The sequence below is a fragment of the Suncus etruscus genome, chromosome 1, assembly GCF_024139225.1.
Source record: "Suncus etruscus isolate mSunEtr1 chromosome 1, mSunEtr1.pri.cur, whole genome shotgun sequence".
In the NCBI taxonomy this organism is placed as follows: domain Eukaryota; kingdom Metazoa; phylum Chordata; class Mammalia; order Eulipotyphla; family Soricidae; genus Suncus; species Suncus etruscus.
The window spans coordinates 105,562,648-105,590,358 of NC_064848.1; the positions used below are offsets into that span (position 1 = coordinate 105,562,648).

The following is a 27,711-nucleotide window of genomic DNA, read 5'->3' on the forward strand; positions in this document are numbered from 1 at the left end:
CACACACACACACACATTTGTGACTAATACTAGTTTCTCTGTATTTAAAGACTTATTTTCAATGAATTCAAACAATATACGCAAGACAAATTCAGAAATAAGACATTATATGAATACAATGTATTTGTTTTAGAGAATAAGTAATAGCAATTGAAATGAAAATTATTAGCCTTAGTTCCTCAATATTTACTTATAATTTCATTCACATTTTGTACATTTACTTCTTGTTTATTCAATTACTGGGAAATGTTTCATATATGTAATTTTTATTATTGGAAGAGAAAATAAAATCAGCATATAGTTATTTACATTTCAAATTAATTTGTGGTGCAAGTTACTAACTAGCCATTATACAAGGAATTAAAGTTCATGTTATTCTTATTCTTATGGAAGAACACATTTTATCTGTATCAAAGTACATTTTAATGGTGCCCCTCTATAGATTCTTGCATGTTTACTTTGTTCTCTAACTACTAAAAATTAGCTAATAAAAATTTTTTTTCTACTTGTAGTTTAGTTCTAGTTTCTTCTAACATCTTTTAAGATACCTATCTTAAAAGTAGGTACCAAGATTAGTACCAGTTGCAAGGTTTATTTATTAATGCTAACTTTCATTTCACTTAATTGGCATTACATTTAACACCTGATATGCACTGATTCACACCTATTGAAAAAAGTCTTGCAACAGGCTTTCAAAGTTATTTAAAAGGTCCCTCTCAAGAAATAAGATGGAAAATCTCTTAGAAAGACCTACCACTTTTTCATTACAAATATTTTTATAAAGACCACATGGATCTGCCTTTATTGGTAAATTAAATACCCTACTTTCTCTGAAATACAGGCACACCTATTGAAAATATTCTCCATTTCATACTGGAATAAAAGTATATGTAGCCCATGCTGTTGATACTACTGATGTCTTGTAAATTTAAGCCACATTACTCAGGCAGAAATTCCAGCTGTTAAAACATAGATAATGTAAGACAATGTAAGTTGTGGCCAACATTCTCCATAGGGTTAAACACCAACATTACACATTCCGTGAACCCTAAACAGGATTGCTTTGGGGTCATTGATAAGGTCATCATGCCACAAGTTTTCTGGTTGAGTTGGCTTGTTGAATTCATTCCATTTCATGGAAGAAAAGTATGTTTCTCGGTTTTTAGCATTTTATTGGATTGTGCACTAAATTTGCTTTTAAGACCAGAGTGAACTTTCAAAATAGTGTGAGAATCGTTATTCTTGACATAGAGTTAATTTTGAAGTTAGCCTGATCTCTGAAAAGGGAAGCATAATAATTGGAATTTGCCTGCTTTATTTTAGTTTTGTAATAATATTTTTCTTTTTAAACATCCACTGTTAGCTGTATACAACATGTCAGTTGCAAAAACATGGGAGTGGGCCCTGAGAAATTAAGTTTAATTGGATTAATTTATCTGTAATATGTAGTTTAACAAGGTAAGGAAAAGAGTGTTGTAAAATCATAGGGCTAGAGAGAGAAACAGTTATCAAAACTATTATTGAGATCAATAAGAATTAAAACTTAATGTCTTTTCTCAATTTGCTTTCTGAAGTCCATGACTGTACAACAAAGTATCAAGAAAAAATCTTAACTTCATAAAAATGTACTAATCCATATATAAAAGTAGAAACTTTATCTAACAAATTACATTAGCTCTATATCACACCTCTATTTTACTTTGGATGAAATTAATTTTCTTAATTGAATTAATTATTTCTTCATTAATTTATATTTGACTCAACTAATGAGACTTCATTAGTTTATTTTTAATAACTGTCACTAGATATGTTATATTTATCATAACATGATTATATGAATCCTGAAGAGTCCATCATGAATTGTAAAAACATATATAAAATTATACATTTTTCACTTAATAGCTAAAGATATCTGTGATTTTAATTTGGTTTAGTAACATAATTGTCTTAGTAAACCTGATAATAGTCAAAATATATTAAAAACAGAACCATTATCCAGTGTAAAATATATAGCTTTAATAAATATGTACACATAAATGAAAAGTGACCATGTGTTTCTATGTAAGCAATATCAGAAAACATTCACAATAAAACAAAGAATTATATGTACATATTTCTGAATATCAAATAAATATACTTATATTTCTGAGTTGACTTAGATCTTAAGAATGTAAAAATTGCAAAGAAAACAAGAAAACAGTATTTCTGAAAAGATAGTATTTATTCAAATATAAGTGGTTTATATATCATGTGCAAAGTATTTTATTTGATTTGGAGGAACAAAGTTAAATATAATTCTAGATTAGAATTCATAGGGATGATAACATTAATGGTGAGTTTATAAAATTATACAGACTTGTTTTTCATTATAATTAATTGTGAGACCAAATTAAAAGATATTCAATATCTGGCATGTCGTTGAGAGTGGGTCATACACAAACTATTCTCTGCCGATATATAAAATCCAAAAGATTTTAGAATGATCTTAATGGACACTGAAAGTCAACAGAAGATTTTAAGTACGAAGAAGAGAGAAAATTCACATCTCTCCCCCCAAAAGGAAAGACATAATGGTTGGAATCAGTAAACTGTTTAGGAGGCTGATATTAAAATAACGGTAGGGGCCCGGAGAGATTGCAAGCAGCCGATTCAGGACCAAAGGTGGTTGGTTTGAATCCCGGTGTCCCATATGGTCCCCCGTGCCTGCCAGGAGCTATTTCTGAGTAGACAGCCAGGAGTAACCCCTGAGCACCGCCGGGTGTGACCCAAAAACCAAAAAAAAAAAAAAAAAAAGTAAAATAACGGTAGAGGATTAAGTCCTGAGCACAGCCAGGTTTGACTTCAAAATAAAGAAATAAAGAAATAAAATAGATTGTATAATAGTCTTCAACTATAACAAGTAATAAGATCTATATTTCAACTTCATATTTAATTTTATTACTATATTTGTTTACTTCTGGGCTATTTTATTCCATTGTTGATAGTATAACTTTTTTTTTCACAAAATTTACTTATAGGTTAAAAGAAATTAGAATAGTCAATGGCATTTTTACATTATATTTATTAATTATTTTAATTAATTAATAATTAATTAGTAATTACTATTTATTCAAGCCTGTGTTTTCTCCCTTGAACACACACACGCACATATATATCACTTGCTTGTGCCTGTTCATCTTCACTTATTTCCAAAAGATAAACCTGATCTCTCTTGAAAACTTATTTCTCCTCCTTTCTCCTGACATCTTCCTGAGCAAGTTTGATTAATAAAAATCTATTTTGTTTCCTACACAAAAAAGTATTAGTTGTGTTTATTTGATGAACAGATAGATTAGACATGCATTTTAAAAATTAAAAGTTAGGTACTTATATATCTTATCTATCAAGTATGTTTTAGTAATAATGTAAATGGGCTAAATGTTTAAATTGCTCTATATTTTAAATGATATTGAGGTAGTTGTCATCAGTATCTGAAAGAAATAGATCAAAAGCCTTGTAAAGAAAGGTTGGAATGATTCAGTTAAGTTACTTCTGGGTTTGATCCTTAGACAAAATTCACTATAAATATATGTTCATTGCTTATTCATATAGTCTTATTATCAAACTTGAGATTCTATAAAAGATGTCTTTACAAAGTAAAATCCATTTATTTGTCTTATAGGATTGTGCTTTTACATAAGTAAAAATCCCAGGATGAGCCTAGGTTCTCCTAAATTGTTTGCAAATGTTAGATTTGTGGTTTCTTTATATGTATAGTTTTTCTTTATTGAATTCAACTGTTTCTGAAAGTTGAGAAAGTGATATGTTAGATATCCGGTACTTCAGACATATGCTGAGATTTGCAAATTAACAATAACCAAAAGAGCTTAGACTATACTTATCTTTATAAAGATCTTCAAATTTTCTAAAATTATGATTTATTTTATTTCATTTAACTTGTCAACTCTTCTTTAAATTTCATATTTTTTGCATTTTAATCTGCTTTTTGTTTAACAGTTAATTTTTAAGTAAAATAATTTTATTTTATAAAATTTATTTTATTTTATAAAATATAAGGAGAAAAAGGAGAGAGATAGAATGAGAGAGATTAAGTTATGAACAGGCAGTAGAGAATAAACCTGTTTGAAAGTTTAAATTCAGTTGAATTTATATATGGTATATGTGCTATTTTCCATATATTCTATAACCTGACAATAATGTTATAAAATGGAAAAACAAGTATTAAGTTCATAGATCTGATTAGTTTCAACTCCAAAAAATTCTTAAAGTCAATCACTAAAAGTTAGCTGGATAAAGCAATAATTGTATCACATTTAAATAGACCTTTCCCCTTCACATCCTTGAAAATTTATCCTTTACAGCAGTGAACACAATAATGTCTCAAATAATCTGGCATTACTGCTGTCAGCTAAAATGTGCACTATTTCTAAGTAATTTTTTAAAAAAATATATTTTAATATAAAATATATAGTCATTGAGCCGGAGCCATATCACAACGATAGGGCATTAGCCTTGCACGGGGCCAATCCAGGACAGACCCGGTTCAATCCCTGGCATCCCTTATGGTCCCCCCCCCCCACCCGAGCCAGAAGCGATTTCTGAGCACATAGCCAGGAGTAACTCCTGAGCATAACTGGGTGTGGCCCAAAAAACAAATAAAATAAAATAAAATAAAATGAAAATAAAATATATAGTCAGAATTTTTTAGAGAGGAATACATTTCTGTTCTTTAGACTATCATCAATTTCAAAGATAAGACTGAAGGATTATAGGGAGCAAATGAATGCTGAATTTACAGAAAGGAATTAGAATTACAGTATCAGAGTGGCTATTTTTAGGTGGTTTTACTCAGCAGAGGTAGAATATGAATAAAATAAAAAAGAGCAAAAAACAACAAAAATAATTCATATATTCAGTAAAAGCTATAATAGTGACTAGAAGGTAGGAGGAGACAGAAGTGGAATAATCAGAGGAATCATCTTGATATTGCTAAACAATATATGTATTGTATTGAATACATATAGAAACATGAACTCAAACCCTTGGAGTCCATTAAATAGTAAACAAATGGTAAATCAGTAATATATATACTTATATATTCTAGATATTTACATATGGAAACTATGAAAGCAATTTTATATATTTATACCTATATATAACATATGTATTATTGTATATATAGTATATGTATTTATATACATGAATATTCATGTATGTATGTATGTATATATACATAAAAAACACAAGTTAAGAAAAGGAGAGAGAATGCGGAAATTATGTCAACTAAGAATGGCCAAGTAGTGGGGGCCAGAGCGGTGGTGCAGGCTACGGTAGTGCATTTGCCTTACATGCACTAACCTAGGACGGACAGCAATTTCATCCCCCAGCATCCCATATGGTTCCTCAAGTCAGGAGCGATTTCTGAGCGCATTAGTCAGGAATAACCCCTGAGCGTCAAGGGGTGTGGCCCCAAAACAAAACAAAACAAAAAAGAATGACCACGTAAGGACGAGACAAGCAATATGGTATAGTACTTGGATTAGAAAAAGTCTAGATCAAATTCAAAAGGAATCTTCAGAAGTCTTAGTATTTCAGGTTGATTTATAATTTAATGATTCATAAAAGTATAAGATTACTTATAGAAGAAAGTGAGCATGGTCATCATTTTTTTTGTTTTTTTTTTTTTTGTTTTGTTTTTGGTTTTTGGTTTTTCAGGCCACACGTTTGATGCTCAGGGATTACTCCTGACTAAGCGCTCAGAAATTGCCCCTGGCTTGGGGGGACCATATGGGACGCTGGTGGATCGAACCGCGGTCCTTCCTTGGCTAGCTCTTGCAAGGCAGACACCTTACCTCTAGCGCCACCTCGCCGGCCCCAATCATCATTTTTTGTAGTGCTCTAATGCAAAGCAGTGTTCCCCTATATTTTTTCTGATATTGATTTATGTCACTTTTTTCACTTTCTTTACCTTATTTATTTATAATTTACTTAATGAATAGGAATTCTGAAATGAAAGTACATTCAGAAAAAAGACTTTGTAGTAATGTGATTGCCATGGGAATCAACAAAATGGACATTTTTCATAAATGTATGTTATATGAAGCAATATTGAATATTTATTTAAAATAACATTGCTTAATATGTTCAAGAATTTTATTTAGACAGTAATCACTTTCTGCGTTTCTAGATTACTGAATGCCTATAAAAGATTAATAAAGAATACTAATGACTAAACAATGTATTATGATTTGTTAGAAATTTTTTGTTTTATTTAATTAAGAATTAATAGTAGGCAAGATAGCATGGTAGGTCAGGGGCCCATTTTTGTTCGTCAATGAATGCCACCCTGTTTTTGTTTTGGGGCCACATCTGGCAATGATCAAAGTAGGGAGGCTTGGATGGGCCAAATGAGGTGCTGGGGACAAAATCGAAGTCATCAAGTTTCATGGCAAACACCCTACTCACTATACTATCTCTCCAGCTTCTACATCTTTTTGTAATATTTGTTTTTCAAGCTTTAATTAATTTAAAATATTAGACACATCTCAGAATAATTTCTGCTGAATACAATTATTAAAAACTGCTAATTATTGTAACCAGATGCACACATTTTGGGTGGAATGACATACTTAATTTAAATCTATAAAACTAATTTATTCTTAAAGCTTGCTTCATTCCTAATAACTTGATATTACTCACTGGTGGCCTACTTACAGTATTCTATGAGTAATCCTGGTTTTATTTTTCATCTCAGCAATGAAATTACTATTAAAGTTAGCAAATGCATAATGGCTTTTTTGGTTTTCTTTGAAGGAACCTCTGTTTCACCTGGAGCCACACAGATCTGAGCGAGGAAGGGGCAGATGTCCTTTTGATCCGACCTCTTCCTTCATATCCACATTGATTGGTAATTATCCTTTTCACCAGCACCAGGTGTAGTCATATTGGTTTTGAAGCCTCATTTAGCTTTTGTTTTGGTATTTCTTCATATGTACAGCTTTGTGATACCACTTTATTGATACTAGGAGCAATTATATTGAATTTCAGGTCATGCTAACATTAGCCAATTTTATTCTAAAATAAGTTCTACAGCTATAAACTTTGTCTATCATATTCTGAAAACACAAATTGCCACATAATATTTAACATGAGAATTTTTATTGTTTCGGTTTTTGTTCACAAAAATCTGAGCTTTCATATGTATATATTATTATATATTTCACTAATGAGAGAAGTATAATATTGAATACATATTAATTTTTCTTTCTCTGAAATTTTAGAAAAATTGTAATAGTCTTTCCTTTTACCCTTTCCTGGGTCAATAGAATTTAGAAGAAAAATAACCTTGATCATGCACTTAAAAATATTTGTGCATATTTCTGCTGATCCAGAAAAAATCCAAGGAGATTTTAATTCAAATATTACTAACTACTATTTCTAACTATTATATTACTAACTACTCTTACAATAATAAAATAAGATGGCTATTCCATACCTAGATTTCAATTTAATCTACTTTAAATGCATAACTAAAAACCTCACTCAAGAGACGTAGAGTTTAAAATGGCACACTTGTCTAAGTTCTCTAGCATTAGAGAGGTATGGAGTTAATTCCCCAGTATAAAATTGAAGAGAGAAATTCCTAATGTAAATGCTAACTTCTATCAAAACTCATCAGAATGCTCAATATTGAGAGGTATGACATAGGAATAGCACCGATATACAAGTTTCATTTATTATACTTAGAGTAATATGACTCTAATTAGGTTATTATACTCTTACTAGGTTATACTTTCTAAGGAAAAATTGGACATGTGTGTTACATGTAGATTGTCTATTCTTAATAAATTTTGAAAACTTTCTATTCCACTCTAATGAAAATAAGCATTTAAATTTTGAATTAAAGCTAAAATATTTTTATGTATCATAAAGATCCAATGTTTTTTGGACATTTTGCTTTTGAATACCAAAGCAACTGATTTTGAAGTGTCCTGCATCCTACTTTCTAATTTTCATCTCTATTTTGGCATTCAGATTCAAATCAGTAAAATTTGTGTGTATCTATGTGAATGTATGTGTCTATATTTGTAGAGAAAAATACTATATTTTGATAAATAAGAAATATTCAAATTACTTCACCTTCATCATTTAGAAGAGTTATAGAGGATAATTTTACAAATGTATTGTTGTTCATGGCTGAAATAAACAAGATGTAATCCTTTAAAAATATAAAAAAAATTGGTGCTGGCATGGTGGCGCAAGTGGTAAAGTATCACTTGATAGGCTAGCCTAGGACAGACCGCAGTTTGATCCCTCGGTGTCCCATATGGTCCCCAAGCCAGAAGCGATTTCTGAAATCAGAGGCAGGAGTAACACCTGAGCATCACTGGGTGTGGCCCCAAAACAAACAAAAACAAAAATAAAAATATAAAAATTTAAAGAAATATTGCTATGAGATATTATCACTAACCCATGTGTTTGTGTGCATGGATGTATATGTGTGTGGGAGAATAAAAAATTATGAGGAAAACATTTTAAATATCAGAAGAGAACTGTCTAAATCAGTTTAACCTTTGTAGGAATCAAGCCTTAGAACTGATCATTGTAAAGACCAGATTTATAAAACTCAGAAAAATTCTGATAAACATAAAAGTACTTTAATTAATATATAATATTCGATAAGTTTGTTCAGTTTGTAGTGTTTCTAGTGCTTGATGTAACCTCTAAGATTTAAGATTTTATTGTCTCTCAAATATATTTTTTTCTCCTATCTTTTATTCTACAGTATCTTGAGCAGAATGTAAACATTGACAGAATGTAATAAGCACTACCATTCCTAAACAAAGTTAAATTTAGGGATAGTATTCTAATGATTATAGATGGTATTAAAAGCCAAAATTACACAGGAAATGATACCATCAGTTTGAAATTCTAAAATTATTAGTAGAGAGCCACCCTATTTTGAATATTTAATTAAAATGGTTTAAAATAAAAATATCATCAGTCTGCCACTCACCATCCAGTTTCCCTGGAACTTGTTTTTACATGAAACCAGGAATTTAAAACTGAATTTTTTAAGAGGGGGAAATATTACTAGAGGAACATTTCCAAGTGAGTTTCATTGAACTTCCAAATCAAATTACTCTATGCTGAAATGTTAAAGTGCTTGCCATATGGGTGACTGTTTCACTTATTCAAAAGAGAAATCATATCTTAAGAGCCCTCCAAGCTAACTTAAAGGTATAAGTTATAGACTAATCCCTCCAAAAAGATGAAATGAAAATATAAATCTTCAAGTTTATTCACTAGTTTTCATCCCAAAAGTACCTTTGAGAGATCATTCACTCACTGTGGATATATGGCAGCCACTGGAATGAAATATGATAAGCTATATATGCAGCAATTCTTTAAAATAGAGGAAGTTGGAATAATTCACCCAATTAAAAAGCAGCAGGAATTTGGAATGGAAAAATAGAGCTACCTGAGTTGGAATTTGACAGGCTTGGTGTAGTTTAGACTGAGAAAGTAAGATTACATTCATTTGCTATTTTATGACCACATGTGTGCCCTGTTGCTATTCTAGAACAAGGCAGCATTAAAAAAAAGAGAGAGAAAATGACATATTATATAATGCCACTGTTCTCCCTAGTTCCCTTATTAATTATGGGTGACAATCTTTAATATCTCTTCACCTCAGATGAAGTTTCCTGTTGTAAAAATTTAAAATACATACGTTTGTAGTAATACTCCTAAAACCAACCACAGTGCCCAAAGTGATGTGGAGGAAATTCTTGCTTATATATCAGAGAATGTTTTCTGTTCCTTTGAATGTAATTTTTATGTCTGTTAGTTTTCATTTACTAAGCTTAAGATCCCATGGATTAAGGCTTAAATACTAGGAACTAGAGTTAACAAATATTTTTAAATTAAATTTATAATGTAATTAGCAATAACATGTGAGTCAATTATGGTTCTATGGGAAAAGAGGATTTAAGGAGTAAAACAAACTTCTTATTTAGTTATATTCTGTATATATGAAACCAATCAAAATTAAACCATATTTAATATGTTTAGTTTAATCAGGCTTACTTTTCAAATGCCACTTTGTAATAACAATACATCTTGGTAGCTTATGAGATCCTATTTTTTTCACTTATTCACTTTTTTTCACTTATTTCTCCTTCACTTATTTTATTTAACACATCTGTCCATATGCCCTCCATCTTTAAAATGGCCTCAAGTAACTGCTGAATGTAAGATATTATAACTTAGTTTTATTTGTTATTTTAAATATTTTTGGTTATTAAATCACAGGAAACAGTTCTCAGGGATTACTCCTGGCTCAGAGTTTTAAGGATCTCTCACTGGTGCTGGGAACAATGTGGTATCCAGACTCAAACCCAGGGTTTCAGCAGGCAAAGCATGAATTCTAACCCAGCTTGGTTTGAAAAACTTTATCAGCACAAAATTATTTAATGAAATGAATTGTTGTGCTCCTTGCCTGATAGTACATATTTTGCTATTATTATATTTTGTGACTGGACAAGTGAGTATGCAGGAATGATCATGATTTTCATCTTTCTTTTTGATGGACTATCATAATTTTATTCTCCTGATTAAATTCCCTTCAGTAACTTAAGATTTTCTCCTATCTTTCATCTTCTTAATTCTATTGTCATTTCTCTTAACATTTCATTGTGTCAAAAACCTGTATTACCTGTCCCAGGTGAAACTTAATATCTATCATACCTGAAGGGCCCAAGGTATGCTAAGGAAAACCACACTGATTTATTATGTATTTTTTACACTTTGCTTTGAAACTTCAGATTGGAATTCTTTTTTTAGTATGGGTCCCAAGCCAAAGGAAACTAACTTTTATTTCAGCAAACAGCTAACATATAATTTATTTTATTATAAATTATAAAATACATTCTATACAGTGAGACCACTGTAGACTCTCCTCATCATAAACTCTATGAATGAAATATCATGATTGAAAAATGAGAGTTGAAACATATGCATAGAAAATGTGATTATTTCAAGATTTTAATATTGAAATGACTTTTTAATATTTTTATTTAAACACCTTGATTACAAATATGATTGTAGTTGGGTATCAGTTATGTAAAGAACAGCCTCCTTCACCAGTGAAACAATCCCATTACTAATGTCCCAAATCTCCCTCCTCTCCACCCCACACCCGCTTGTACTCTAGACAGGCTTTCTACTTCCCTCATTCATTCACTGAAATATTTTTTAAACAGATATTTGTTTTCAAATAACTACATTTATTTTATTTTCAGAGAAGAATTTCAGGTAGAAATTGGGATTTAATAGATACTAGGATAATTTACAAATTAAGACATTAAATAATTATATTAATTATCATAACCTCTAGAAACATAACAAATAAATTTTGCCTCATTTCTTGAATTTATGTTAACTTAAAAGTAAATAGTCCCTTTACATGTTCATGCCTCTAAGGAATAGCTCAATTTCTTACCCAAGACTGTAGTTCTTTCACATTTGGAAAAGGGCCAATTATCCACAAGCTTACTCTTTATCTATAACTGTTGTTCTCTAAGGAGCTATTTGAATTCTTTTCTTACTTTAAAAAAAAAAAAAAAACAACTACTTTTTTTTTTAAAGTTTAAGTTAAAAAAAAAGTCATCTTCCCTTAGACCTCATACTGGCAATGTCACTGGCTCTGTACATGAGAAAAGTCAGAGTATGGTTCCAGTATCAGCAGATGTCTATGGACATATTCAAAACAAGTGTATTAGTTCTTCATGTGTCAGACACCACCTTCTTAATATTAATAACACTAGTTCCTTGCCAAAACAAAAACAAAGAGTTAGGCACTACAGTGACAGACACTCTTCAGTTTATTTATTATTTTTTAATAATATGCACAATAGATATTGTTGTAGACCTGAAGCTAAATATATACTTAATATTTTTAAATAAAAAGAAGTGAACCTAAAGCAAACTACATATCTAATAAAAAGGGCATGCTTTTTCTGGTTTATCTGCATCCTGAATACAGCATGGACTAGGATATTGAGATATATAGATAACTTTGATTCATTGTTACCCTCTACGATGCATTTTGTTTTTATTTGCATTTACAGAGTTTTTCTACAGAAGATCGAGGTGAGAAATTGTATAAATGTATAAGTTTTATGAATTATATGAAATAAGACTGTTTAATCAGCCATTAGCAATATGATTTTCATGGGTAGATGTATTTTTTTTTTTTTTTTTTTTTTTTTTTGGTTTTTGGGCCACACCCAGTAACGCTCAGGGGTTACTCCTGGCTATGTGTTCAGAAGTTGCTCCTGGCTTGGGGGACCATATGGGACACCGGGGGATCGAACCGCGGTCCGTCCAAGGCTAGCGCAGGCAAGGCAGGCACCTTACCTTTAGCGCCACCGCCCGGCCCCCGGGTAGATGTATTTTACCTTTACTTATATTTGTAAACATTAGCAATAGAAAAAGAGAAGTTTATGTTTAAATTTAAAAGAAAAGGACATGATAAATTTAAATGAATTTCTCTTAATTTAAAAATTAAAACATGTATTTCTAAAATAGTGAATAAGAACTCAAATAGACACAGAAAGTTCAAAAATAAAGCTTTTTTATATTCCATAAAAGAGTAAAGCTCTACAATAAATTGAGCTCCAAATACAATTAGAAGTTTTATTGTAAATGTAAAAAGAAATTTTATGAAAATGTAATTTAATAATACATTTAATTTAAAATTATTTGTAATTAATTTGTTCTGAATATTGCCAAGAGTCTAAAGGAATGCTTATTTTCTTTCAGTGACAGTATTAACAGTTCAGATTTTAAGGGCTAGAATTATTGAATAAGTTTCCATGAGTTAAAATACCTCAGATTTTAACTTATTACTTAGGATTTTAACCAAAGATTATATTACCTAGGATTCTTGAGAAATACACATTTAAGGCTTCCTATTACTGATATAACTACTATGGACATTATCTTTCTCTTAATATTTTGCCCCTGAAGAAGTTTAATAAAGTCAGTTTTATATGGTGCTCTTCTTATTGCATTTTATGGAATTTATTAGATGTATTTGTTTAGGGCCCGGAGAGATAGCACAGCGGTGTTTGCCTTGCAAGCAGCCAATCCAGAACCAAAGGTGGTTGGTTCGAATCCCGGTGTCCCATATGGTCCCCCGTGCCTGCCAGGAGCTATTTCGGAGCAGACAGCCAGGATTAACCCCTGAGCAATGCCGAGTGTGGCCCAAAAACCAAAAAAAAAAAAAATAGATGTATTTGTTTATTCACTGAAATATTCATTGATTGTTGAATATATTTCAGTCTCACACATTGTGCACTATATTGAAGTTATAAGACACTTCAATAAAACTGCATTCTAGTCAAGTTAAATTCAAACACACAGGCAGGCAATTAAAATAATAGCAGGTTAATCAAAACAGATATGGAGGCTATGACGTTTCCATGAACCATGATAATAATAAAAGTTAGGTCAGGAAAGGTTTAAGGTGAGAATATAGACTATTAGGTAAAATTGGTTATACCTTGGCAGGTAAAAAGAAAGTGATGGTAATGTTTGAAAATTCTAGGCAAATAATCAGCAGAGAAACAAAATGAAGAGGCTTCACAAATGACTTGGAAGTGTCTTTGTCACTCTAGTTAACTAAAACCATGATATATTGAACAGTATTGCCGTGGACCAAGAAAGCAGTTGGGACAAGGGTTTTAATTTCTTAGCTTTTCAATGAAGATCTGTTTTCACAAGTCTGTTATTTGTACATAGAGACTATTGTTGAGCAGACAATAATAACTTACACTCACCTGTTAAAATAACCTGCCTATGTACTTTATTTTTTAATTATAGCTACACTCGTTCACTGGAAAGTACCATAGCATCAGTTTTATTAGAAGTTAATGTTATTAGCAATGAAAATAATATAGAGCATTAAAGTTAAACCAGCTAGTTGCATTCATAATATTATTAAAATGCATTGACAACCACATAAATATATGACTAAGATAAAACATTATAGTTTATTAAGTAAATTATTTACATAGAAATAGAAAACTGAAAAATTTGGATCATTCTAATTTTGATTGAAGTACTAAAAATATTTTGCTTTTTTTTAATGAAAAGAAGTTTATCCAGATGCTACAATATTGAATCACATATTTTGTCTAATTATATAAAATAATTATGTCATTAAGGTAAAAGTTTACATTAAAAATTATGTGCTTTCTTTAAATATGTAAAAATATTGATGCTGAAGATTTATGTTCCTTTAGTCACTTTTAGGTACATTTTTGTCTAAAGTTTAATATATTTAATTATTACTAATTAATGCCTATATTTATATTTAAATGTAAATATTGTTCTTAATATATCTATTCATACTATGACTCTATATTGCTCTTTACATTGACAATAAAGAAGGATTTTTGCTGTGGAAAACCTGACATTTCTAACAGAAACACATTCACAGTTGTTTCGTTTTACACAGCTTATAGATTTTACAGCTGCATGATTTCTTTGAAGTTTTGATTATGCTATTTGAACTGTTCATAAACTGTTTTCTTTTATCTAAGTACAAAAAGAGGAATTGGGTAAAATTAGTTATGTCTTTCCCTTTGTGCTGATAACTGGCCTGACTATAGATTTATTTGTAATAATTGGGATGCCATCTAGTGGCTACCAGAGGCACTTGTTAGTTAAATTTGTTTTTTATTAGTGTTAAAAACGAAATAAAGAAAAAATGATTTGAACTAATATTAAGATGATAATTAACATAATATTTATATTGTATTCATGTAACAAATATTTATATAATTTAGAAAATAAAAAAATTAGGAAATTATTACCAAATAATAAGTCCTTTAAAAAGAAAGGCAAAAAAGAAAAGAAAGAGAGAAAGAAAGAAAGAAAGAAAGAAAGAAAGAAAGAAAGAAAGAAAGAAAGAAAGAAAGAAAGAAAGAAAGAAAGAAAGAAAGAAAGAAAGAAAGAAAGAAAGAAAGAAGAAAGAAAGAAAGAAAAAGAAAGAGGGGCCAGAGAGGTGGCGCTAGAGGTAAGGTGTCTGCCTTGCAAGCGCTGGCCAAGGAAGGACCGCGGTTCGATCCCCCAGCGTCCCATATGTTTCCTCCAAGCCAGGGGCGATTTCTGAGAGCTTAGACAGGAGTAACCCCTGAGCATCAAATGGGTGTGGCCCCCAGAAAAAAAAAGGAAGGAAGGAAGGAAGGATGGTAGGAAGGAAGGAAGGAAGGAAGAAAGGAAGGAAGGAAGGAAGGAAGGAAGGAAGGAAGGAAGGAAGGAAGGAAGGAAGGAAGGAAGGAAGGAAGGAAGGAAGGAAGGAAGGATGGTAGGAAGGAAGGAAGGAAGGAAGGAAGGATGGTAGGAAGGAAGGATGGAAGGAAGGATGGAAGGAAGGAAGGAAGGAAGGGAGAAAGAAAAAGAAAGAAAGAGAGAGAAAGAAAGAAAGAGAGAGAAAGAAAGAAAGGAAAGAAAGAAAGAAAGAAAGAAAGAAAGAAAGAAAGAAAGAAAGAAAGAAAGAAAGAAAGAAAGAAAGAAAGAAAGAAAGAAAGAAAGAAAGAAAGAAAGAAAGAAAGAAAGAAAGAAAGAAAAAAGAATCCCCCCCGAAAAAATAGTAAAAAGAAAGAAAGGAATAAAAAGTTTCTTATAGTAGTAATATTTGTAAAAAATTTTGTTTTCTTAGAATTTTGAGTCAATTTATATCTTTTTTTATATTCCTAAACCCACTTTAACAAAAGCAATCACTTTTTCTATATAAAAAATTAAATCACTTAATTCAATCTAACAATAACATACTAAGAGACCTATTAAAATCTCAATTGTTAAGAGAGAGATAGAAGAACATTTTCTGCTATAGAGACAGTCTGGAGGTCTGGTGGGTACTAGAGGGTAACTGGTAAAATGGTGACAGGATACAAACACTGGTAAAGGGATGGTAATGGAAACATTGTATTACTGAAACTTAGTCTCTAAGAATTTCTTTTAAATTCACATTGCAGTGGTTCAATAGGAAAAAATTTAAGTTCAATTGTTTTCTCAAATTATAAATATCTAATGTATTTATTAAAACTTCTAAAGCATTGCCTGTGATCGTCTTCTTAATATTATTGAATTATTTTTAATCTAAAAATTACCTCATACGTTCCCGGCAAGAAAATAAAACCAACACCCTGACAGACTCATGCAGTGTGACCCTCCTAATCACCTCTCCCTAATGTGAACTGTGGCTTGATACCGGAACTAGCTCCAAAGGACCCCCACTGCAAGAACTCTACCCAAGACCTCCCTGCCTGGACCCCACACCTCACAAGGAAATCTCAAAAGACAAGGGGAACCCTATTCTTTCATCATAAGTATAGACCTATATAACACTACCTCTTATCCTGTTTCTCCCTAAATGTAAAGTGATCTCCTGTATCACTTTCTCCCCCTTTTCTTTGTTTTTTCTTTTCTTTTCTTTTTTAATCTTGTTAGTTTCTTTTGTTTGTTTTGCCTTGTTTTATTTATTTATTTATTTATTTATTTATTTATTTTTGGATTTGATTTGTTTTTGCTTCTTTTGGGTCACTCCTGGCAGCGCTTGGAGGGTGCTCCTGGCTCTATGTTTGGAGACCGTCCCTGGAGGGCACGGGGGACCATTTGGGATGCCAGGTTCTGAGCCACTGCCCTTCTACAGAAAGGACAGATGCCTGATCTCCATGCTAATCTCTTCTGGCCCCACTTTATCCCTTTAATTACATCTTTTATTAAATCTTTTTTTTTTTAAAGGAAACATTTTTTCCTTTAGATATGTGTGAGCATATATATTCTTAGTTTTTGTCGGAGTCTGGTTTCTTTTCTCTCCACCCCCCAAATCCACCAGCAATATAATGTAGCACCACTTCCTCCTGAAAAGACATATTAAACAAAGGGGAAATTGTACGTATAAAAACAAGCTCTTATCTACTAGGGATAAGAACTCATACTTGTTTACAACACAGGGACATCTCCCACCCTGAATGTATATGTCTTGTGGAAACAACTTAGGCTCCAGGGAACTAGACACTGACCTTTCAGCCTTAACTCCTGGATCCCAGGCATAGATACAACAGAGTTCTCCGCAACAGCTCAAGGAACCAAATCCCCTCCAGGGCATTTACAATGCTGCTCTGACACCAACATGAGCCAGTCCTAAATTGATAACCTGACAAGGAGGAAATGGGAACAACTTGATCTAAGAGCAAGTTGTCCTCCCTCATCAGCTATCGATAAGACAACATCAGAAAACAGGTCACCCTTTGATATGTGCAAAAGCCAAGATCGCTATATACTGGTTGTTGCAAGCAAGACTGGACAGTACGCATCCAGGGACCAACAACAACAGCAACAGCAACAAAAAGCTCTAGCCTAGCTTTTGGTATACGATCTGTTCAACAAACAAGAGCTCCAATTCCAGAAGTTTGACTTAGACAACCGCAACTGAACGGGTCTTCCGGAAACATAACGAAAGACTTTATCCCAGGCTCCATTCTAGGAGCAACATAAAGACCAAGAATACCAACTACAGAAGATGGATTAAAACGACACTGAAGAAGCATAACTGCTAGAACCACAAAGAAAGACTTCATAAACTCCATTCCCTGAGCTGCACAGCCACCAAGATCTCTAGAAACAGAGGTCTGATTTTACCATCCAAGACAAGCAGAAGTCTTCCACACACCACAAAAGCAGCAAGGGGAGAATAAATGATCATGTAAGGAGTCTAGAGTTAATCCCATGACAGTATACTTCAGGGGTGGAGAAACCCTGTATCTCCTAGGTCAAGGGAATTCCCTCTACAATATCCCTAATAGTTACTGTGCCTATGCAGGGGGATAAAGAAAAGGAGGGGGAAAAAAAAGCACAAAACAATCATTTTCCACATGTTTAGTTATCAATTGATGGATTTTTTTGACATCTTTATTTTGATGTGGAGATTACGGTTGATGTCTCCAATATTATTTTATTTTATTTTGTCTTGTCTTTCTCTTTCTTTTTGCACTCGAGCATGATTTGATTTCAGAATCGAGACTATTGTGTGGTGCCTGTCTTTATTGCTGTAGTGCTCACCGGTTATTTAATTCGATATTTTTTTCTGTATTGTTGTGGTATTTCAAATATCTTTTTCACATCCTCTCTCAAACTGAGGTTGGAAGCCTCTAGAGGGACTCAGCCCATTTTCAGCGTATTTGACTTTTGACTTCTTATTTTTTCCCTCTTATTTGTACCCCATTCTATTGCTTTTCTTGCCTTCAAACAAAACCACATACCTCAATTTTTCTAGCTCTGCCTCTTAAATAGAGGGGGAAACAAGGGAGTGTTCCAGGACCAAACAGATATGTGATCACTAATAATAAGCCAGACAAAGAGGGGTCCACCTACTCTAGCAGCCCGGGGGGTGATGGTGGGGTATATGGGTTGTAGAAAGGGAACTGGAATGGGGGGAGGACATAGTTGGTGATGGGTATTCCCCTGACTCAATGTTAATATGTACCTAAAATACTACTGTGAAAGATATGTAAGCCATTATGGGAAAAAAATGTGTTTTGAATCAGAAACTTTCTTTGACTTACATGTATTATTATATATCAATTATATGTTATGTTATGTCACTATATTATGTTATGTTAGTTTACCTCATTATGTTAATTTTGTCTCTTGAATAAATTCTTACAATAAAAAAATAAAAATTACCTCATAAATATGATCCAAGTTTTTCAAATTTTTTTTATACTTGGTCAAATTCAAATTTTTATGTCTTAATGTAACTTATATTTAAATTCTTAAAGTGATTACTCTATTAAATACATTCAATTGAAAATAATGAATTTAATGCCTCTTAAACTTCAAAACACATTAAATACCGTGTTTATACTTTTCATGTACTTCAAATGTAACAGAAAAATATGGTGAATATATTATAACATCACTATATTTAATCCTAAATTTAACCAAAGGTATTTGATACTAATTAAGAAAATCATTTCACTTCTCTCTCATTGAAGTTTCTTTTTCCATTGGGTTACTGTTAGCATTTGATTGTTGGCCAGAGAACTTTCTGTCTTGGAGAGGACCTTGGAACAGCTTGTGTTCAGGAAGATCCTTCTGTCTCTCTGAAAGACACACTATTTTGCATCATCTGCAAAAGTGGACTCCAGTTCCCCACTCTATACAACTAAGCAGTCAGTTTTTCAGGAGTTCTAGTCATTTTCTCCCAGTTTTTTTCTATATTTTAGCATTTGTTTTCCTTTTCATAATCTGTTATAGTGTTTTCCCATGCGACTCCAAAACCACATTCCATCTCTCAAGACCCTGAATAATCTGTACATATTTCTTGGTCTAATTTTATATCTGCAACTATCACCACATTTAGCAACATACTTCAGTAACTTTTAAATCACTACCTGATTAAATGATAAAACCTTATATGATTTCTATCTAACCAAGCCACAATTTACAAATTAAATGACAAATAATTGGGTTACTTTTACAACTGTGTCAGACTTCATGGTAACCATATTAGCGTTAAGTTTAATGGGAACAATATTATGGACAATAATGACAATACAGTGGTTAGGGTATTTGCCTTGCAGACAGGCCGATCCAGGTTCCATACTCAACATCCCATATGGTCCCCTCTTCAGGAGTGATCCCTGAGCACAGAGTAAGGAGAAAGCCCTGTCACAGCCTGAAGTAGTCCCAAAACAAAACAAAACGAATTAGAGTTAACTCACTTATAATAACACAATAAATAATGATAATAAATATATTAATTCTATAAAGATTAAAGAAGCTAAGGGAAAAAAATGAGACCAGGCTGTCAGTTCTCAGATGGGTCTCTATATTCTAGCTATTCTAAAATTTTTGTTTAATAATTCTTTGCATGCTTTTCCTAATTGTATGTGAGGAAACTCAAGTACAAAGAAACTTAACCTGTGTTCTCTAAGTTAGTTAGTGGTGAATCAGGATTGAAATATTAGATATGCTACTATACCATGCTTGCCCATAACAATATTTTCTCAGGTCATAAACTAGTAAATTTGTATTTACGGTTTATAATTGTCTTCAACGCCATGAATAAGTACTGACTTACTTTGAACTATTCCGTTGAAGGTAGTGAATTGTTTACTGGACTCTACAGTGATTACTGGGGCAGAGATGCTGCAATCTTCAGAAGCATGGGTCGGCTGGCCCATATTCGAACTGAGCATGATGATGAGCGCTTGTTGAAAGGTAAGGCTGAAGGAGGAAAGTGAAAATTAGATACAAGGGTAGAACTCATTGGAAAATTTCCATTTGAATAATACGTTCAAAATGCCATAACTATAGTTTTGGCAAATTTAGGACATTTATTTCAGTTTCGATTACTTAATTATAACGCCTAGTTATTTTCATAAAAACTTTAAAACTAGACAAGAAGACCAGAACAGTCAGTAGGAAACTTGCCTTGCCCACTACCAACCCAGGTTTTAGTATTGTTCTCCTATATAGTCCCCTAGGTCTCACAAGGACTGATTCCTGAGCACAGAGCCAGGAGTAAGTCCTGTGCATTGTTGAATGTCACCCATAAAACAAACTATACAAAAATCAGGATGGAAAAAAACAGCTCAATGACTGAGCATATGCTTTACATGTTAGATGCCCAGACTTGAACCCTTACATCACATGGCCTTCTTTTGATTGGCTTAGAGTGACTTGGAGGGTCTCTGAGTCAAAGGATAGTTCTAAGTGCCAGGTAAGCAGAGAAGCAAGTAGTACCACACTCAGTTGTACTTAAGGCTTACTCCAAACTTTGGACTCAAGGATGATTCCTGGCGGTACTCAGGCTATTATATACAATTATGGAAATCAATCTGGATTTGGCCTTATGCAAGCCAAGAGTTGTAAGCCCTGTACTGCTTTTGTTTTGTTTTATTTGGGGGAGTACATTTGAGTGCTCAAAAAATATACCTGGCTCTGCACTCAGTAGTCACTCCTGGCAGTGCTTAGGAAACCATATAGGATGCTGGAGATCAAACCTGTGTGCAAAGCAATCTCGTTACCCACTGTACTATTGCTCTGTCTCTACCCCTGTACTATTTTTCAAGTTTTCAAAAAAATAGCTAAAAATAACAAGATTTAAATTTAAAAAATATATACATGCAAGAGTAGAATCCTCCTTTTGTCACATTATATCTTCTCTTATTAGCTGGTTTAAGTTTGAATAAATTAATTGCTCTACTGTGATTGTTTCACATTATACATTATAAACAAAATTTACCAAATCATAGTTTGTTTCTTAATATAGATTTATCTATAAGCAATGCTATGTATATTGGCATACTGGCACATTTAGAAATAAATTCCTTTGATAGTATGCATTTTCACTATTCAGTCTTTCTTATAAAGACTAAATACACTAAGATTATTGACAGAATGTTGTTAAAGTATTCGGTATACCTTATACATTAAAATATCATTAAATAAAAAGCCTCAAATAACAAGTGCAGACTTTAACCATTATACATACAATTGTCCTCTATTAAATGTAATATTTTGTAAGTGAGTATTTGCTACAAACTATATATATATATATAAAACAGTTATATATCTTTATGAGTATATGAGAGAAAATGAATGGTAATTATCCTCCAGGTGTCCCAAATATTTTCTCTGAATATATTTTAAATTTAAAATAAATGTACATTACATTTTTTCTTTCAATACTTATTTTCTAATTAAATTATTTGCTAATATTTTAAAGGTGTTAACTTACAAAATACATGGAAATATCTACATAAAATTTAGTGTTCAATACAAAATTTAAAGTAAAATGTTTTCTCAATCATGAATAATTAAATTTAATTTAAGAATATGTGTTACCATGTGATATATAATTATTTTGGAATATTAATTTAATTTCATCTTTATTTCCATAGAACCAAAATTTGTGGGTTCATATATGATCCCTGACAATGAAGACAGAGATGACAACAAAGTGTATTTCTTTTTTACTGAGAAGGCCCTGGAGGCAGAAAACAATGCCCATGCAATTTATACCCGAGTTGGGCGCCTGTGTGTGGTGAGGAATGCATTCCTTTCCAGTAAATTTGTTTATATAACAATTTATTTATTGACATTGCCTTTGGAATTGTATTAAACTTCTTAAAGTATTTATATTATCACATAGCTTTATAAAAAGTTATATTTAAGTATCTAATCTTTATACTTCACACTTGTGAAAATTTTATCTTAAATGAACTCTCCATTTTGTCTAGCATTTTTTTATTTTCTTAGACACGTTGAAATAAAGTTTATAATTAAGCTGCATTTCTTGCCATACAGTTTTACTTCTTTAAAATTTATTTTTAAATTATTATTTTCTTTTCTCACATTCTGAGTAATTTATAAAAATGTGTTTCAATAAAGCAGTAGGTCATTTTTGTAGACTAGACCTCTATAGTTTACTGAATATTTAGGAAAGTTATTTGGTAACAGACAAAACCACTTAAAATATATAGTGAGAGAATTTAAAAAATGTTGAAAATTTATTTATCTTTTTATTTAAAAATAAATCTCAATATATAACTATATTTCCATGTTATATATATTTATGTGTATGAATTGTGTACCTGTTATATAAAAATGGATGTATCATATTTATTAGCTAAGGAAATTATTACCCAATATTATTGTATTTAGAGGCTGTGACTTAAATACTATTACTTATTATGTTATAAGCACATACTGTTGCTCTACCAGACCCACCATCAGAAGGTCAGCATTCCTCCACCAATGGCCATTGTTTCCAACCAATCTACACTTAAGACCCTCCCCATAGCAAGACAGTTATTTTGGCTTACTCTCAAGATTATTAGACCATCATCCACTGACCACTTTATGATTCTCTTATGTTTATACTCCACAAATTATATTCCTATTTGTTTCTTTCCTTCAATCAACACAATGCCCTCCAGGACCATCTGTAGAGCAACTAAATGCAAATTTTTATTTTTTTTATCGTTTTATAATCTTCCACTCTGTATATATACCAATTTCTTTATCCAGTCAATTGTACTTGGGAGCATGAGCTAGATCTTAGTCTTGGAAAAATAACTTTACAATATACTATTTTGTGCTCTTAAGATAAATAAATAAAAATATGTAGAACCTTTGGGTCAAATGGAAGATCAATTTTTTGTTGTTGTTGCAAAGTTTGAAACAAGTTTCTACTAAGATGTCATTTTTGCCAGTAGTGGGTAAGGATTCCTTTTCTGATATATCCCCACCAAACATGGCTGTTTGTATTATCTTTGATGTTTACCAGTTTAACTGGCGTAAGGTGATATTTTACGGTTGTTTCAATTTGCACTTCATAGCTGTTAAGTTATGATGAGTATTTTTAATATATCTATTGGTCATTATTATCTTTGAGGGCATTTCAATTTAGAAATCCACCCCATGGTTTTGATTTTTGTTTATTTGTTATTAAGTTTACCAGTGTATGATACATCTTAAATATTAACCCTTTGCTGGATTGTAGTGAAAAATATTTTCTCAGTCAGCAAAATATCTTTTTTTCTAGTTATTTCTTTTGATATGCAGAAACTTATTAATTTGATGTAACTCCATTTTTTTGCATTCTATGTTATAATGGTATCAAGTCATTAAGGATGGCTCTAAAGTTCATGATATGTGAGTTCTGCCTGTGTTTTTTTTTGACCTGTTTTATGAATTAGCTCTAATAACAATGTCTAGAATTCATTATAAATTAACTTTTGTATATGTTGTTAAATTGGATCCAAATTATTTTTTTCTATGTATTTAATACGCATTTGTCAACACTGTTGAAGACGTTTTCATTGCCTTCTCCACTTACCTAGTTCTTTCATTGAAGATTAGCTGTTCTAATATCTGAGGGTCTAACTCTGGGTTAGTGAGCTTTTACATTAGTGAGAGCTGTCTTTTGATATAGCTTTATAGTATAATGTAAGTGCAACCAGAAACAATGTTCCAACTTTTTTTTAACCCAGTATATTTTGGCTATTCAGGGAGATTATTACTTTGTATAAGTTTTAACAGCATTTAGTCTATGTTTTTAAAAGAATTCCAAGGGATTTTTTATGGGTATTTCAATACATCTATACATTAGTTGGATAAGTTGATCGTTTTAGCAATGTTAGTCTTTCCAATCCATGTGCAGGGTGTGTGTTTTCAATTTCTTGTTTCTTCTTTTCTTTAAATAGTGGTTTATTTTTTGTTTATTTGTTTGTTTTAGTCTTTCATTCCTTTGGTGACTCTTGTGTACTTGAATTTAGGGGACCAATTCTAATGATTTTCTTTGATTTTAATTTTGTGTTCAGAAATGTCATGGGTTTCTTTGTATTAATTTTAAAAACTTCTTTCTCACTGATAGTTTACTGATTATAGAAGATTTGTTATTTATTATGGAGTCTTTAGAATAGGGGCTTAAAAGAATTCAATGATTATTTGAATATTTGTGGAAACAATTGCGGGCCAAACAATAGACCAATGTGCCTATGCCATCTTTCTGATACAGGACCAGACTACATGATTTTTAACATTTTTGGACCATGATCAAGTGTTCCTCATCCTTGTCTAGGGTTTTCTAAGCATAATATTATGTCATCTGAAAAAGAAAAATAATTTGAATTCTAAAATTATTTATTAAAATAACAATGGTTACTATATTATATATAATTTAATGTATTATGTATATTTATTTATTATAAAAGCCTCTATATTATTTAGGAGATACTAGTCTACTAATTTTGTTTAACACATGAAAACTTTATTTAATGGACCAGAGTGAAAATACATTGACAAGGCAGAAAGTGCAGAGCTACTACACAAATACCTCCATCATAGTTTCAAGCTCTTTCCACTATTATCCCACTTACCACCCCTCAACCAAGCCTTCTCAGTTCCCAGTTTATTATTTTAAATATTATGTGAGGATTATATGAGGCTTTTCACATTTTGCCTTTTCACTTTTGACAAAGGCTAATTTTTCATTTTTTATGTCTAATAATACAGAAACTTTTGCTGGTCAATGACCTTTAGTCATCTATTTGTCTGCTGTTTATCTTTCACAGAATGATGTTGGTGGACAAAGAATACTGGTGAATAAGTGGAGCACTTTCCTAAAAGCTAGGTTGGTTTGTTCTGTTCCAGGAATGAATGGAATTGACACATATTTTGATGAATTAGGTAAATATTTTTAAAAGAGTCAAAATTTACTAATTGATATATATATATATATTTCTCTCTAAACCTGATTGTCTTCAGTATTTGTAAAATGAGCTTTCTGCAATATATGATTACTGATAAACTTAAAATAGGTTTCTATTCTTTTCATTTAGATAGATTAAATTCCCTAGGGCAAAATAATTGAGGTATCAGAAAGAAACCCATGTCATTGGATGGAATCAGTACTTCTGGTTCTTTCCTTAGGAGATCAGCTCAAATCTACTATAACCAACCATATCATACATTCTGTCATGGTCATGGCTATAAGATTGTGTATGAACGTTTATCTGAACATTTTAGTGTATTTTTAATTATTTATGCTGTTATATTCTCTTTACCTGCAAAGATAATCAAACTTACCAAATAATGGAATTTATTTTCTTTAGAAGATGTATTTTTGCTGCATACCAGAGATCATAAGAACCCAGTGATATTTGGACTCTTTAATACTACCAGGTAAGAAATGTATGTCATCACTATAAATATTATAAATGAAAAGGCTTCACCTTTTTACTGTGATTACATCTAAGAAATACTTGGCTATTTGGCTTTCTAATTTCCTGTGTTTTATGAGTTATTTATATGATCAAATATTTATAAATATTTATATGAGTAATTTATCTTCATTCCTAGTATTTTAGTTGTTTTTAGTTTGTGTTACCACACCTTGCTGTGTTCTAGGATTACTTCAGGATCTGCGTTCAGGAATCACTCCAGGTAGGTTTAGTGGTCCTAGGGATAGAGCCTGGGTCAGCTGCATGGAGGGAAAGTACTCCTATCCATTATACTATCTCTCTTCATTCTCTAGTGTTTTTAATTTCACATTTATTTAGAAAGCCATTACCTTTTATATAAATTACTTTACTTAAATACCATGTATTTTATATTGCTTGTAATGCATTTGTTTTCAAATCACATCACCAATGTAAAATTCCATCCACTGCAGTCCCCAGATTCCTATCCATTTCCAAGACATGAAATAATATATTTTATATATATACACACACACACACACACACACACACACAATATAGGTTTGCTATAGGTCAGTATGAGCAATTTATAAGCTGCTGTCCTAAATGATAGCATGCTAGATCTAAACTGATATTTCAAAGACAAAGCATTATTTTCTTCCATAACATCAACTTTGTTCAATTTTTTATAAAATCTGAGAAAAGACTTCCCAGCTGTTACTGATGCAAAGGTTGATATTCTTGGTTTGGTGATCAAAGATTTACTTCCACATTAGTTAGGAGGCATCCCTGGTTTTCTCACTATTGCAGGCATTTCCAATTGCTTCAAGGTGTGTAATAAAATGTGTTAACTGATGTTGTAAGACAGTAACATAAGTGCTGTTCTACAGGTGTCTTAGAGTGTTGAACATTTATATTTGTAAAGACCTTTGAATTTTGTATAGCACTTCTAAAGTATGAATTGCTTTAATTCCCACAGTAGGGAAACTTGGGAAAATATCAGTCATTCATCTATTGCCAAATTGCAAAATATCAATTAATCTGTAAAATAAAATATTTAAAAATATCCTACAGAATCTTATTACAAATGTTCCAACAAAATTTGCTATGATGAAGCAAACACTTTATTTATCCTTGATAAGTAGAAATTTTAATCTAAAAATGATTTCAATTGTTACAAGTCTAGCAGTTAAAAAAAGAAAGGAGTAATTTTATAATATGACATTTCCTCAAAATCAAATTTATTCTAATCATTTTTGTAATACTGCACAATTTCTACAGAAAAAAATTATTATGGGGCCAGAGCGAAAGCGCAGTGGTAGGGCATTTACCTTGCATGCAATTGACCCAGGATGGACCTTAGTTCGATCCCCTGGGTCCCATATGGTCCCCCAAGCCAGGAGCTATTTCTGAGCACATAGCCAGGAGTAACCCCTGAGTGTCACCGGGTATGTCCACCCCCCAAAAAGAAAGAAATGTATGTTATATAGTTACATATGTAGTAATATATGTTACATTTTTAGTGGCTTTGGAACTCCATGATAAAACTGACTTATTTTAGAAAAGTTTAGTTATAGTTTTATCATATTGAGATGTCTAATGTCTGGGGAACATTCTCTGAATACTCAAGCCTATTCTACTGATCTAAGGATCTGTCTTTATTCCATGCTGTTTTGGTAACTATTGCTTTGTCTAACAAAAATCAAATACAATTTTAAAATATTTTTGTTTACTTTAAAAGACAGAACAATATAACAGGAAGTAAAATCTTAAAATAATTCAATTTGGGAATAAATCATTTCATAAAAAATGAGATACTAATAAGAATAAATAAAAATAAGAATATATATCAATATTAACAGTATTCAAATAAATTGGCAATTGTTTTTATGTTTATCACAATTTAATTTTTAATGTACTATAA

General features: G+C 31.6%; 1 protein-coding gene across 1 annotated transcript in view; it reads left to right on the forward strand.

The window, feature by feature from the left end:
- Positions 1-27,711, forward strand: part of SEMA3E (semaphorin 3E) — a 238,043-nt gene that overhangs the window by 181,520 nt on the left and 28,812 nt on the right. The window contains exons 5-9 of the mRNA XM_049772801.1: positions 6,814-6,907; positions 20,179-20,298; positions 21,984-22,126; positions 25,161-25,275; positions 25,701-25,770. Of these exons, the coding sequence (XP_049628758.1) occupies positions 6,814-6,907; positions 20,179-20,298; positions 21,984-22,126; positions 25,161-25,275; positions 25,701-25,770 (542 nt within the window). The remainder of the gene's footprint in view (positions 1-6,813; positions 6,908-20,178; positions 20,299-21,983; positions 22,127-25,160; positions 25,276-25,700; positions 25,771-27,711) is intronic.